The 16,446-nt window shown below is 40.8% G+C and overlaps 1 protein-coding gene across 3 annotated transcripts in view; it reads right to left on the reverse strand.

Moving 5' to 3' along the window:
* Positions 1–250: 250 nt before the first annotated feature.
* Positions 251–16,446, reverse strand: part of MRRF (mitochondrial ribosome recycling factor) — a 65,670-nt gene continuing 49,474 nt past the window's right edge. For 2 of the 3 annotated variants that reach the window (XM_011989466.1, XM_011989468.1), the window contains 2 exons: positions 10,341–10,500; positions 251–1,191 (listed from right to left, as the gene is read on the reverse strand). In XM_011989466.1, the coding sequence (XP_011844856.1) occupies positions 1,114–1,191; positions 10,341–10,500 (238 nt within the window). In that variant the 3' untranslated portion in view covers positions 251–1,113. The remainder of the gene's footprint in view (positions 1,192–10,340; positions 10,501–16,446) is intronic. The other variant, XM_011989467.1, reaches the window with a different exon arrangement.

The raw sequence follows: 16,446 nt of genomic DNA on the forward strand, positions 1-16,446 counted from the left end.
AAGATTATAAATAATGCCCAACTCATAATGGCTATATTAGGAATGAATGAATGAATAAAAAATAATTGGAGGGAAAAACCTAATAACCCAGCATCCGAAGATAGGCCACAATAAACCACTTGTCTGTCAACAATGGGCAGGCCCTGAGGGAAAGGTGTCTCACTGCCAAGTAAATGTTGAGAACAAGTACAAGAGTGGAAAATGATAGAAGGACAGTGTTAAGACCAGAAAGAAAAGAAGTCAGCATTTTCTGGGTAGCTACTATGTGCAATTTATTCACAATACAACATACGGCTGCCTACTATGCTCCAAGCATTACACAAAGTTCTGAGGATATACAGGCTAATTAAATGCAAAAAGGATACTTAAGAGTTCGTACAAAGCAGTAGACTATGCTATGAGAGCCAGTAATGAGGGCCCTAGGTTAGAGGGGAAAGGAAGACTTCCCAGAGGATGTGATATCCAAGACAAGGCCTGATAATAAACAGGACTGGCCAGGTAAGGAGGGGAAGAGAGATCCAGGCAGAGAAAAGAGCATGTGTGAAGATGACTCCGAAGCAAAACTACTGTTCTGGGTGCTTCACATACAGATCCTCAGTGATCATCAATCCAGACCAACTCTATTCTTTCCTTTGTGGTTGTTATTCCTTCCAATTTATTTAGATTTTATTGTTTAGTGAAAATGGGCCTCTAGTAAAGTGTCCAGTCACAGGTGAAGGCCAATATCAGCCCAAGCAGAATTTTAAAATGGGAACAGAGCCTAATTACTTGAAAAGGAGGCTCCTAAGATGAGGAGCAGGTGGTACTAAGCCTGCCAATGGCCTCAGTCCCTTGGTGACATCAAGTCAAAGCAAAAGCCTGAGTAAAGGCCCTTTGCCAGCAGCAAGTATTTTCTGAGAGTCACCCATGTCAGAAGGCCGAGAGCAGAAGAAGGAGGAAGAGAATGAACAAGTCTGAGTGTTCCACTGGAAGTCTGGGCCTCACAAGGACAGCCTTCTGTCAGAGTGGTGACAGTCTTCTGTGTGGATGGGGGAGGGAGAGAGGTCCCAATGTGCCACCCATGGGATCCAGCAGAAACTGGGCTCTGGAGTACTGCTGGTCCCCAATGGACTTTCATCCAAGGAGTTCTTTGGTCTTCACTGCCAGATGCCTGTCCAGTTCTGCCACTGTGTCATCGGCCATTTGGCTGATCTGCAAGAACACAAAATGAGACAGCCTGATTAATGGGGCTGGAAAAGGGTAGGGGATGAATATTCCAGAAACATGAAAAGGTTATGTGAGAAATAATAATAGAGACAAAAGTTCACATTAAGTACCAGCCAGGCACTGTACTCAGAACTTTATATATATATATATTCTTTTTAACTCCTAACAGCAAACCCGTAAGATAGATACTATTATTATCCCCATTTTGCAGACAGGAAAACTGAGGCATTTAGATTACTTATTCAGGACACATAGCTAGAAAGCTAGAATGACAAAATTTAATCCACAGTATTCAGATTCCACAGCCCAAAATTCTTAACTAGTAATCTACAATATAGAGAAGCTAGTCTTATCTGTTCCCTAATGAGCCTCTAGAATTTCCTACACCTCAAATACTTTGTATATAAAGCCCTCATACAAATTGATAAGAAGAATATTAAGATCCCAATAGTTAGGTGGAAAAAAAAAGCCTTGAAAAAAAAAAAAGAGGTACATCTGGTTAACAAACATGGAAAACAGACATCAAAGAAATGCAAATTAAAACAAGATACAATTCAGCTATCATAGCAAAATTTGATGCTGTGGTTTTTAATTACAATATTCAATGCCAGCAAGCTATGATGAAATGGATAAGCTCATATATCACTGATAGAAATTCAGATTGATGCAAATGTTCATACCATTTAACCCCAAAATCTCTCAACTGGGAAATTATCACATGAACAGGATCTGAAAAAATTTTCTGAAGTTCTATACACAAAGATATTTATCCCAGCTTTATATTTAATAATACAAAAATTAGAAAATCTAAAGTTATAGAATGGGGAAGTAGTTGAATACATACAGTCATTAAAAATGGTAAAGATTTTCTACTTCTTAAGGATAGGGTGTTAATATGAATAACATTCCAGTACATATCATGGAAACATGCTCACATTATCCTTGAACTGAAGAAAAACAGGACACAAAATTGTGTATATACATAGTAGAAATGATCTCTAAAATATATAAACAAAAAATCGTGTATTTTTAAAAGCTGCAAGGAAACTTGTCAAAATATTAATAGTGGTTATATTCTAGTGATGGGAAGATAGGTAATGTATCGTTCATGTCCATCTCTGTCACATCCAGCCAAGGACTTAACACATATCAAGTTCTCAGGAAAAACACACTAAGTGAATAATTATTAAAGTTTTCTGTGCTTTTCTATATTTTCCAAATTTTCTGCAATAAACATGTACTCCCTCTAAGAATGAAAAACAAAACGCAATACAATATAGTAGCTGCTGCAGCCTCCTTCCTACATCTAAAAGAGACTGAAAGCAGGAAGCCTTAGGCAGGAGGCTTTGAGGGCTGCAGCATGGTGCCAAGGATCTGCATGCTCAGCAGCATAGCGGCTGTTGGATATCTTTATTTGCAGACCACAGGCCTTGGCTAGGAATTGAGAACTAAATGCACTAAAAAGGGTAGAAACTAAAAAGGATTTAGAGCAATTGGTCCCAGGCAGGGAGGTGGCCAGGCTCTCACCATAGCAACAGTTGTACATTTTTTCAGCTGGAAAAGCAAAGCACCTGGGGGCTGCCAGACACTGCAAGAGTGGCTGGACTCAGAATGACAGTTTGGTCCCTCCTCACTCAGCTAGCCACAAAGCCTTGAGATGCTTTTGCCCTCCTGTGGCTGCATTGCATGTGGTGTGGCATGGTGCCCAGCAGTACTCCAACACCTGCAGGCTGGCAGCCTGGGACAGCCAGGAATGATGGCTGAAAGCCTCCTCTGGAAAAATGGCTTTGCGGGTTGTTTGGGGACAAGGATGGGGACTGGGAGGAGGGAGAGTACTTAGGGTAACAATTTGATAACATGGGTTCTGGGTGAAATTAGTGGGGTGAAAATGTGTAGTCACATTTTCCCACTTTGACTCTCAGTTTCCTCATCTATCAAATGAATATGCAAGCACATTTTAAACTGGTTATTTGCTATTTCGTGTTACTATAACTTTTACTATCACTTCCTAACTTCTTTCCAATTAATCAATTAATGAAAATAGGGCAGGTGTGGTTGGTGGCTCACATGTGTAATCCCAGCACTTTGGGAGGCTGAGGTGGGAGGATCACTTGAGCCCAGGAGTTTGAGACCAGCCTGGCAATATGGGGAAATCCCATCTCTTAAAAAAACACAAAAAATTAGCCGGGCATGGTGACATACGTCTGTAGTCCCAGCTACTCAGGAAACTGAGATGGGAGGATAGCTTGAGCCCAGGAGGTGGAGGATGCACTGAGTAGAGATGGTGCCACTGCACTCCAACCTGGGCAACAGAGACTCTCTCAAAAAAGAAAAAAAAAAAAAAAAAAAAAAAAAAAAAAAAAAAAATTAGTGAAAATATTCACTAACATTTTACCACAGTACAAGCATAAGGTGTTCTTGGGGACAGCCTGCCTATAAGTTCATCTTTTCTACCTTTATCAGACGTCTTAAAATAATGATGATTAATAGCAACAAGGCCAACAACAGCTTCCACTTACTGAGTACTTACCACGTCAGACACTTGGTTAAAACTTTACGAGCATTATTGCACACAATCCCTATAACATACGAAAGACTGTTATCTCTCTTTACCATATAATAAACATTATTTAACTTGACAGTTGCATAGTAGGAATGCAAAAGTGTTTTATCTTCTATTACTTCATTCAAATCCAACAACCTCACATAGCCTCTATAAAGTAGGTATAATAGGTATTATCCCCATTTTACAGAGGAGTAAATCAAGGCACAGAATGTTAACTGATCAGTCCAAGATCATATAAAAAGTCAGTGGTTGTAATCCCAGCATTTTGGGAGGCCGAGGCGGGAGGATCATGAGGTCAGGAGATTGACAATGACCATCCTGGCTAACACAGTGAAACCCCGTCTCTACTAAAAATACAAAAAATTAGCTGGAGGCAGGAGAATGGGATGAACCCGGGAGGCGGAGCTTGCAGTGAGCCAAGATTGCGCCACTGCACTCCAGCCTGGGGGATAGAGCCAGACTCTGTCTCAAAAAAAAAAAAAAAAAAAAAAGTCAGTGGTGTGGCTGAGCCAGGAACTCACCCATCTTAATGGCCAGTTTGAGGCTCTTATTCCCCTTTGGAGGGGTCCCATAGCTCCTGGCCGAGTCCTTCCTCATTCCAGACAGGCTGTGTTAGGGACATTAAGAGTCAATCCAAGTTCTACATTTAAAGTCGCAAGACTGGGGAGAAGAGAAGGATAAAGAAATAGGGCGAAAAATTACTGAGGACCAGCCACCATACTAGCCACTTTTAAGTATGTAGCATCATTTGGTCCTCGTATCAATCCTGTGCTCCCACTTTGTGGATGAAGAAACAGAGGTTCAGAAAGATGACACCATTTGCTGACGTTAACAGCTAAGAAGTAAAACAGCCAGGATTTTAATCTAGGCCTGTCCCACTCCAAAGCAAGAACCCTTGCCAATATAATGCACTGCCTCATAGAGATTATAACATCGTCATCATCGTTATCATCATCACATTTGCTACTTACAAATTCAGGAAAATGAAAGGCAGGGACAGAAAAGGGGAATGGCAGGAGCATGGAGTACACTCCTGTGGCAGGCCTGCCTATCAGCCATCCTTCCTGAGGCCTAGCTCAAAACACCCACTGCCTTGCCTGGACCAGCTCCCTGCCTGCCACCCATCTGCCAGGAGCCTTTCCCTCCTTTAGCTCTGCTAGCACCCAGCTTTGCTCATTTCAGAGCAGCACTGTTTCTCAGGGAAAGGCAGCAGTGAAAGGATCTTGGCCAGAGTTACTGGTGGTTTCTGCCAAGTACTTTAATGTTCAGCAGGCGCATTTATAGCAAACCAAAGCCAAGGTGAAACAGCAGGCTGGCAGATGTCAGAGTCCTGAGCGGGAAGACCCCGGTCCTTCTTCAGCAAAGCTTGCCTGGAAGCCGGCTTGGGAAGTAGCGGGGGTGGGGGAATAGTTGAGGAAATTTGGGGGTCAAACATGACTACAGGGATAGAACCTACAAATGAATCATTTCATTCTTATTTTTATTTATTTATTCTTTTGAGATGGAGTCTTGCTCTGTCGCCCAGGCTGGAATGCAGTGGCACGATCTGGCTCACTGCAAGCTCTGCCTCTCGGGTTCAAGCGATTCTCCTGCCTCAGCCTCCCGAGTAGCTGGGACTACGGGCGCCCACCACCATGCCCGGCTAATTTTTTATATTTTTAGTAGAGACAGAGTTTCACCGTGTTAACCAGAACGGTCTCGATCTCCTGGGCCTCCCAAAGTGCTGGGATTATAGGCGTGAGCCACCGCGCCTGGCCTATCATTTCATTCCTATACACCAAAAATTAAAGAAGCATTTTTATAATAAAGCTTTAAAACATCTGACCTCAAAAGATTTTTGAAAAATTAAAAAAGATAATCTCACACAAAATAAAATCCAAATTGTTTATAATCCCATCTTCTGAAATGACCACCTTTAATATTTTGACATGTATAAGCTGCCAACCCTATGTACATGTGACTTTCCTTTATAAAAATAAAATCAAACTGCAGTATAATGTACCTTTTAAAAACAAATTCCAAAAAAATTTACCATGTCTATAAAATATTTTTGTAACTTTCTATGTAGATTTTAATGAATGTAAAACAATTTACTTCCCACAGTCAAAAATTTATAGTTTCCAGTTTTCTACTATTATATATATCAATGAACATTTCTATAAATAAGGCTCTTGATTATTTATTTTGGGCAAATTCCTAAGTCGCTAAATCAGAATTGTATGGATTTTAGTGTATATTATCCTCTAGAAAGGTCATATGGATTTATACAAAGAATAACAATCTTTTCTATAGAGTGTGAAAATAAAAGCAACACTTCCTAGATAAGCAACATTTTCAGCTCAGATAAAAAATTCTAGGTTCAAGTGTTAGGGGTTAAAAAGGCAAATTAAATACATATATATTTTAAAAACACAGTAGTATGTACCAAGAATCTTATTAAAAATATGCAATCCCTCTGTACAGTAATTCCACACTTGGGACATTCCAGTCTATTCTAAGGAAATCTCAACAAAGATACAGAGATATATATATACTCACTGCAACCTTACAAGAAAAAAGTTTAAACAAACTAAAATGTCCAAAAAGAGGGCTTATGAAAGTGAACACCACAACACCAACTATTTAACAGGCATCAGAAAGAGTTTTACAAAGAGTTTTTCAAGACATGAAAAATGCTAATGCCTTTGAGGTCAAACAGAAAATAAAAAGCTGAATACAAAATTGCATATATACTATATTTTCTCAACCATGCTTAAAATTATGTAGTTTTTTTTTTTTTTTAAGAAAAAAAAGGAAAAAAGAAATATTCCAAAATGTTAAGAACGGTTGCCCTCCAATGTGGGATGGTAGGATGAATTTTCCCTCATTGTTTTAAACAGTCTTCTGTACTCTAAATTTTCTCCAATGAACATATATTACTTTGATAATAAGGAACAAAAGTAAACAAAATTTTAAAGCTGTCTGAGGAAGCAACAATCAGCCATAGCCTTGTTTTATATCTTTAAAACATGCATGCGCACATACACACACACACACCCCCCCCAAAAATTCCAGTTTGGGGCCTTCTGACAGCAGAAAGAATACCGTGAAGTGTATATAAGGCTCTCTCTTATTCCAAACTTTTAACTCTATGACAGTAAATTAAGTTATTAACTATCCCGGTTAAGAATAAACATTTAGCTGGGCTCACACCCATAATCCCAGCACTTTGGGGGGTTGAGGCGGGAGGATCATCTGAGGTCAGAGTTCAAGACCAGCCTGGCAAACATGGTGAAACCCCGTCTCTACCAAAAATACAAAAATTAGCAGGGCATGGTGGCACATGCCTATAATCCCAGCTACTCGGGAGGCTGAGGCAGGAGAATCCCTTGAACCCAGAAGGTGGAGGTTGCAGTGAGTCGAGATTGCACCACTGCACTCCAGTCTGGGTGAGAAAAAAAAAAAAAAAAGAATAAACATTTAAATAATATTATTTTTTGAAAGATGTCTATGATATATTGTGTCATATAAATAGTATGATACTTTTTCTTTTTCTTGTTTCGAGAGAGTACTTGAAGTTCTACACTAAAATGTTAACAATAGTCATCTGAGTGATGAGATTTCAATTATTTTCTTCATTGTTTTAACAGCAAAACTAATACAGCTATTTTCACTTTAACAAAAATCAACAGTAATTGGCTGGGTGCAGTGGCTCAAGCCTGTAATTCCAGCACTTTGGGAGGCCGAGACGGGTGGATCACAAGGTCAGGAGATCAAGACCATCCTGGCTAACACGGTGAAACCCCGTCTCTACTAAAAAAAAATACAAAAAGCTAGCCGGACGAGGTGGTGGGCGCCTGTAGTCCTAGCTACTCGGGAGGCTGAGGCAGGAGAATGGCGTGAACCCAGGAGGCGGAGCTTGCAGTGAGCTGAGATCCGGCCACTGCACTCCAGCCTGGGCAATAGAGCGAGACTTCGTCTCAAAAAAAAAAAAAAAAAAAAATCAACAGTAAGAAGCACTAAAGAAAAATTCTTATCTGAAGAGGATGGCAAAAAGCCAGCGCTAATGAGTGAAGACTTCCAGCAAGGTCTTTGTCAAGAGGGTTTTATCAAGAATGCTTGCTATCTGATCATTCTTCCTCTTTCAAGGAGCTGTGGGCTCTAGTCCCTGAGGCAGATGTCCTGGCTTGCTGAGTGAGGAGTGCCTGGCAGGCCCTGGAGGTCCATAGGCTTACCACCAAGAAGCAATGACAAGGCAAAGCAGTGAAGAAATCCCCTGGGAGAAAGACCAGGAGCTGGCCCAGCTGGAGCCAGGGCCCAGACTATTAACGAGGCCTGGTCAGTGCTCAGGAAAGGCCCGCCTAATCTCTGAACCTCCTCTTTTAGCTGATATAGGGAAAGAGGAGGGCAGAGAGATGGCAAGAGAGGAGCTCTGAGTGTGTGGGTGTCAGGTACACTAATGGTGCTTTCTAGCATACCAAGGAAACCATTCAAGGCAGAAATGACCAATCCCTTTTTACAGAAAACAGACTCCAAAGAGTCAAGCAACTTCCCCAAGGTCACAGGACAACAAGTGTAGAACAATCTTCTAGGTCATTATCTTCTACACATGCTTTTACAGAATTACCTGAGAGCTTTTTAAAACTATACATTCCAGCTGGGTGCACCTGTTATCCCAGCTACAGGAGGACTACTTGAGTCCAGGATGACAAGACCAGCCTGGGCAACATAGTGAGACCCCCATCTCAAGAAAAATAAATTAATAAAATTAAGTAAAATAAAAATATACATTTCTAGGCAGAGCTACTGTATCAGAAAACATATCAGAAAATGCAGGAGTAGGGCCCAGGAAGCCACCTAAAATTCCCCCCGCCAGGTGATTGTTATGGCTCTCCTACTAGTAAATTGCTAGTAAAACTAGCATTTTAACTGCTGATGGAGGAGAAGGGGAGCAGCTAGTCAATTTATGGACTTCTTCAGGGGTCCCACTAAGGTTTCTCCTTGTTTCTCGCTTCTCTCTTCACTCCCTATCCAGCCCACACGCCTGTTCAATCTCCCTAAAATGCTGCTTTATCGTGGATGAGGAGGCTTCAAGGCCTATCAAACCCTTTATATTACATTGAACATTACTAATTCTATCTCTACATCTTTCTACAGGTGCCACTCAGGTTCAAGTCACCATCACTTCCTGGTTGGATTTCTGCAGCAGCTTCCCTGGTCTCCCTGCTTTCAGTCTTGCCCCCTACAATCTGTTTTTTACCTGGCCACTACAGTCATCTTTCATAAACATAGATGTGCTCTCTCCATCATCTAAAAAAAACCTTTTAAGCGTGTCTCTGTATGAGAATCACCCGAGAAGGATTTAAAATACAGATTCCTAGGCTCTATCCCAGATTCACTGACTCAATCTCTGGAAATGGGGCCCCAGATACCTGGATTTTTATAAGCTACCCAAGTGATTATGGTACTTTGGTAGATTAGATGTTGTTCAGCAAATATTCACTTCTTTCCCCAGACCTCCATAAATATATGTATTTCCTTGTACCAAAGATATTGAGCTTGGCCCAAGTGACTTGCTTTGGCCAATCAAATGTGAAAAGAGTAGGTGTTTAAAATGTACTTGAGTGGTTGGGCTTCTGATCGTGGCATCTGCTGTTACCACGAAAAGAGGCCCTAGGAAACCTGTTGGCTCCGGAAGATTAAGAGATATATAAAGCAGATTTGAACCCAATCCAAGATCTGGAGTCAAGCCCACTGAGCCCAGGCTAGAATAGCTACACCCCAGCTGGCCCATGGAAATAAGAATAAGAAATAATGCTTCGATATTGTCGATCACTGAGTTTTGGGGTAGTTGTGTACCATTACTATGGCCACATATGACTTATATAGTCGCACAATGTGAGAAAGTCTGTACATGTTAACGTTCAAACCCCTAAACCTGGTGTACAAGACCTTCCTTCTATTATCTAGCCACTCTGTTTTCTTTATTCATTCCCTAGTCTTATCCTATGTTCAAACCCGCATGATCTAACTGAATATTGTTTTTATATCACCGTACCTTTGTACATATGGTTTTACTTTTCCCCCTTGTCACTCACTATTTTACTCCAATAGCTTAAGATTTATTCAAGTGCCACTACTCAGCACACTGAGAACATTAAGTGCTCACTTCTCAGCAACCAGAAAACCAGACAGGAGAACATTAGTGTAAAGGCTCTGAAATCAGTCTGCCTGAGTATGGATCCGATTTCTACCAATTTCCAGCAGCGTGATTTTGGGCAAGCTATTTAACTTACTGGAACCTCAGTTTCCTTACTACCTACCTCATAGTTTTGTAGTGATGAGGGTAAATGAAGTAATATAAAGTGTTCCAAACAAAACCTGGCACACAATACAAGTGTCTTATCCTCCTCTATGGATCCCTCTGAATCTGGCCTTAGGCTAAGCCCAGAACAGAGACTCAAGTCAATGTTGACAATGTGAATGAATGATGAGAGGTATTCTGTTTTAACTGTCCTCACCTCAAACATGAACAAATGATTCCTTGCGTTGAATACACAGATACTACTACATCTGTTGGCAATAGTACCTGTTTCTCTACTAGCCTAATGGTGTCCTCCGAGACTGTATCCTTGGATTTCTTCAGCTTGTTCATTGCGTTGGTGCGAACCTTCCGTAAAGAGTCTTTGGCCTTGTTGGTGTTCTGTTTGGCCAGTTTCACCAGCATTTCTCTGTGCTCTCTGGTTACTCTGATAAAAAACAAAAAACATTCAACAAAATCATTCTATACATTAACTGCTGGCCAAGAATTTAACATCACTCTGTCAACCAGTTCAGCAGTTTGTAACTTTCCTCTCTGTGGGCTGAACTCCTGGAATTTCCAGGAGGAGGAAAACACATGTAAAAAGGCTTTAAGTTGCCCAAACGTGGGCACACTGGGTTTGACTTTGTATAAGGTACCAAACTTCCCAGTGAGAGAACTGGGATTCAGATCCCAATATTTCTGGCCTGTATTCCTTCTGCTACTCTTGTAATCTGTTTCAAGTGAATCATGCACTGCTGCCATTACTTCTGCTTCCAGGCAGAAAGCTCTTCATAGTCAGTAATATGAAGCTTGGGACTGAAAAGGACAAAACCACCAAGAGCCCATGTTTCATTTAAGGAATTGGCTGAAGCACTGATAACAAAGAAAGGAGTGACAAGAAAAGAGGCTGGGAAGCCATATCACAGAGAGTCTTGTAAGATCACAAACCACATTTTACAGATGAAGAAAATGAGGCCCAAAGAAATTTGGTCCCTTATACAAAGTCAAACCCAGTCAAACCCAAGCTGGCCTGTCACAAAAGCCAATGGTCTTAGTATGACAACATTCCTCTGCTCCCCCCGGGTCCTAAAATGGGCATGCTTATGCTTCCTGACCCTCAAATCAACACGGTTCTTGCTCAAGAAAGGACAATCCCAAGTTCTGGGTACATGTTCAGTGTGGAATAGTGATGAGCAGCTGTTAAAGATTTAGTAACATCTACCTTATATTTTCTCTGCTGAGAAAAAAATAATTTTCAGAAAGAATAAGCTCTGAAGGGAACAGTTATATTTATGTAAATCCTTTTGGATTCAGCTATTTGAAGGTATTCTCAAAATAACAATGAGTCTAATTACTACTATTATTAAACCCCCCGGGCCACGTGAGTACTTTAAGTATGTTACTTCATTGATCCTCACAACTCTTCAAATGAGGAAACAGGCTCACAGACGTTAAGTGACTGGCCCGTGAGCATGAGTGAGAGAACTGGGATTCAAATCCCGATCTTTCTGGCCTATATTCTTTTTACTCTTGTAATCTATTTCAAGTAAATCATGCACTGCTGCCATTACTTCTGCTTCCAGGCAGAAAGCTCTTCAAAGTCAGTAATATGAAGCTTGGGACTGAAAAGGACAAAACCACCATGTCAGGAGTTTAGGGATTTGGATCAGATCTTGTTACTTTTATGGTTTTTAATTCATTGAACAAAAATCATGCTGACATGTTTAGGTCTCTTTTTTGTTCTGCCAAAGCATATGTCAGTATAAGGAAGGAACAGGAAAATTAAAACTTGATCCACTGATTCAAAAAACTTAATCCTGCTGAAATACTAAGAGAGGCAGAAAATAAATGAATCTAAGCCTTTAAGAAACCTCATAAACTTCTCCAGAAAGAACATACTGAAGTATTTGAGTATTGTATTTCATATAATTTCAAATAGGTATCTCACTGTTTAGACAATGCTTAATAAAAGAAAAAAAATTATCTGATCAACTTTTCTTTTCACTACACTGTTATATTTTAAATGGAGGAAAAAACATATATTTAAAAAATATAAAATGAGACTAAAAAATCCTTAAGAATTAAAGGCTACATAAAGAAAACAAAATCATAATATAGGTAATTTGGCCTTAATAAAATGTATCATTTTGTATTTATTAATGCAAACGTGACATTACCACACTATTAACACCAGTTTCCACATGTAATAGTGTCCAATCATTGACATTATCAAAAATATTTCCATTTCAGGATGCAAAGAGGCAATAATCAAAGAGATACTACAAGGAAATGGAGAGAGGAGTGCAGTGAGAAGGGGGAAAGGGAAGGAGGAAGACAAACCATGCTAGGCACAGGGAGGGCTGAGAGGGAGAAGGGCATGTGTGTGCTCGGAGCTGAAAAGAATCTAAAATACAAGATCAGAAGCAGTTAGGGTGATGGCAAGGCACTGGTTCTGAAGTCAGACAGACTAGGTTCATACCTCTATCTATTGCTCAGAAGTTGACTATCCTTGGGCAAGCTACTTCATCTCTGTGAGCCTCAGTTTCCTTATCTCTAAAATGAAGATTTAAAAAGACACCTTACCGGAGGATTAAGAGAAGCAGACACAACAGATAAAGTATCAATAAAGAGAGCAGCATATATAGTAGCCTTGAATAAATGGTAGTGTTTATGAATGTTTTAATCAAACATGTTTAATTACTTCCTCATGAAACAATCACAGCACATCTGTTTTAGAAAAGAAACATATTTTATTATGGAAATATTTTCATTCTTTTCCGAATGTGATTCATACATCTGATCATCTCCACCTTGCATTTCTGGGGTTCTGTGAGTATACATTAGAGTTTGTGTTCCAGGCTTCTGAACTCAGCTGGTTAGTTCTGAGTACCCACTTTAAGTTGATATGCATTCACTCATCAAGCACTGGCTGAGCCTCCTACGCTCTGTGCCAGATCTTGGGCCAGACCAAGGAGCTTCAGAAGAGGCAGACCTGGCCCATCTTTTCCAGAGGCTCAGACTAGTGGTGGAAACAAACTTGTCAGCCACTACTTAGAAAGAGGATGACTGCTGCTAGGATGGAAGGATGGATCTCCTGTGGGAGGAGCATGCAGAAAACACAACACTTCTATCTTGAGATCTGGAAACTGCCTTATGGATGCACAGTAACTTGTTAGCTGCAGAAGAAAGCAAAGTGCATTTTGGGAAGCACAGTGGGAGATGTAGCGAAGGGAGAGCATGAAGCTGAAAAGGGTACATCCCAGTCAAATATATTCTACAGGCCTGGAGTTTTCAAATTCTTCTTTAGCCACAAACCTTGGCTCCAAAGAAAACTGAGGCAGAGACCCAATTTGTAAAGCAGATAAAAAGAGACTACTTCAGTTGAAGAGGAGGAGGGGTGGGCTCTATCCCAGGCCACAAAACTCAGCTCCGCCTCCACTTCTGGACCTGCCACTTACAGGCTGAGCGACCCTATGCAAGTTATTTAAACTCTCTGAGCCTTGATCTTCTCATTTGGAAACAGAAATCAAAAACAAACAAATGAAACAGAACCTCCCTTTCAGAGTTATTGTGAGATTTAGATGAGGTAATACATGGAAAGCATCCAGTACAAAGCCTGATAGAGAATAAACACTCAGGAAATGGAAACTGCCTCTGCTGTTGTTGTTGGTTATAGTTTTGGAAGCCGTGAAGCATCTTCAAATAACGAAGAATCTATTCATGAAAGTTTTTAGTCAACAGAGAAATGACAGAGCAAAGATCTATGCCCTGGCAAGATGACTTTTTGAGATCTCACTGGTAATTTCATATCTCACAGACATTTCAAAATCCAAATGCTCTCAGAATGTAGCCCTGAAATTTTCTCTTTTCAATATTCATTCATTCAATCTATAGCTTCATTCAATAACTACTTACTAGGTACCTACTATAAGTTACTCACTATGACAGAAAAAAGGGAGACAGCATTAAATACACAGGAGTTTACCATCTGACAAGGAAGGCAGTCATTACACAAACACATACAAATTAATGAATAAATTACAGTGGTAATATGCACCATAAAGTCATATAGAGTTCTACAAAAATAATTAAGTGGGGAAAGGAGTCTGACCAACCTTTCTTTGTGGGACCCCAGGAACTAAATGTGGAGATACTGAGGCTAAGTGATATTTAAGTTGCGTAAGAGTTGGGGGGATAGTGAAAGATCATTCTCACCAGAGGGAATGGCATGTGTAAAGAATATAGCTCTTTGGCCGGGCGCGGTGGCTCAAGCCTGTAATCCCAGCACTTTGGGAGGCCGAGACGGGCGGATCACAAGGTCAGGAGATCGAGACCATCCTGGCGAACCCGGTGAAACCCCGTCTCTACTAAAAAAAAAATACAAAAAACTAGCCGGGCGAAGTGGCGGGCGCCTGTAGTCCTAGCTACTCGGGAGGCTGAGGCAGGAGAATGGCGTGAACCCGGGAGGCGGAGCTTGCAGTGAGCTGTTAACCAATGAGGCAAATCCTCTACAGTTTTAAAAAAAAAAAAAAAAAAAAAAAAAAAAAAAAAAAAAAAGAATATGGCTCTTATAGGATGAAAAAAAAGTGATAGTATTGAAAGAAGGCGGCAAAGACTATCCCAAAAGAGAAGGCTGGAGAGGCCGGCATGAGAAAGGCTTTGTAAGCCCTTCAATGTCACAGTGGGTCTTAGTAAATCCACTGACAGCTCAACAAAATATGGTATAAGCATATAATGTTATTCAGCCTTAAAAAGAAATGAGAATGTGATATGTGTTATCACATGGATGAACCTTAGCATAAAAAACACTTAGCATAAAAAACATTATGCTAAGTGAAATATGCCAGACTCACAGAGACACATATTGTATGATTCCACTTACATGAAGTTCTTAAGAGTTGTCAAATTCATAGAGACGGAAAGTAGAATAGTGGTTACCAGGGGCTGGGGGAAGAGGGAAGTGGGGAGTTGTTTAATAGGTAAAGAGCTTTGCAGGATGAAGAGCATTCTAGAGATTGTTTATACAACAATGTGAATATACTTAATGCCGCTGAACTGTACACTTAAAAAATAACTAAAATACAAGCCTGGACAACTCAGCAAGACCCCATCCCTACGATACACAATAAAATTAGCCAGGCATCATCATATGTGCCTGAAGTCTCACCTACTTGAGAGGCTGAGGCAAAAGGATCACTTGAGCCCAGGAGTCTGAGGCTGAAGTGAGCCATGATTATGCCACTGCACTTTAGCCTGGATGAGACAGCATGACCCCATCTTTTTTTTTTTTTTTTTTTTTGAGATAGAGTCTTGCTCTGTCACCCAGGCTGGAGTATAGTGGTGCGATCTCGGCTCACCGCAACCTCCGCTTCCTGGGTTCAAGTGATTCTCCTGCCTCAGCCTCGTGAGTAGCTGGAATTAGTCGCAAGCCACCATGCCTGGATAATTTTTGTATTTTTAGTAGAGACGGGGTTTCACCATGTTAGCCAGGCTAGTCATGAACTCCTGATCTTAAGTGATCCGCCTGCCTAGGCCTCCCAAAGTGCTGGGATTACAGGCGTCAGCCACCGCGTCTGGCCTGACCCTATCTTAAAAAAAAAAAGAAAAGAAAAAAAAGACTAAAGCAGTACATTTTAAAAATGCATATTTTACATTAAAATAAGAAGAAACTTGATCAGATTTTTAGTTTGTGTAGACAGCAATATACAAACCAGATCTACATACATGTAAGAGTCTGACCAGGAGCCTCTAGGTAGGTAGACGGGGAGCTCAGGACCCACCCTTTTGCAGTTTCTTGGCTGGGTGAGGAAGCCTTTTCCGCTAGGGTCAGAGAGCCTCTAGCACAAGGCAGGGGTTTTGGCCGAGCTGGCAGGGTCATACTTTGTTTGCACAAGCTCCACCAGGCAGATCTTCCAGTAACATCCTGGATGGGGGCCTTCCTGAAAAATTCCTTGAGCATGTTCCTATGAACAATAAGCAGAGGGCATGCCCCACTGCTAACTCACACAACAGAGAATCCCACTGACTGAAATGATACTTCCTATTGTTTCAATGAGAATGTGACACATGTACAAAGCTATACACCAGGTGTATATCAGAGGAAGTCACGCTCAGCTCAGGTATGACAGCAAAAAAGTTGTAATGCAACAGACACGCAACTTCAGAAGGCTCTTTGGACACTTAAAGGGGGCTTTAAAATGTAGAAAGGACATGGTTTAGGGCCAAAAAGACCTAGGCTGAAATTCTAGCTCTGCTACCTGTTAGCTTCAGAACTTTGAGTATGCTATTCAACCTCTCCAAACTCAGTTTTCTCCTATACAAAATGGGAGTAAGAATATTACAAAGAGGGTGGAAGTGAGGATTAAATGAATTAATGGGGGGCAAGTACTTG

The sequence above is a fragment of the Mandrillus leucophaeus genome, unplaced genomic scaffold (assembly GCF_000951045.1).
Source record: "Mandrillus leucophaeus isolate KB7577 unplaced genomic scaffold, Mleu.le_1.0 Scaffold354, whole genome shotgun sequence".
Lineage (NCBI taxonomy): Eukaryota > Metazoa > Chordata > Mammalia > Primates > Cercopithecidae > Mandrillus > Mandrillus leucophaeus.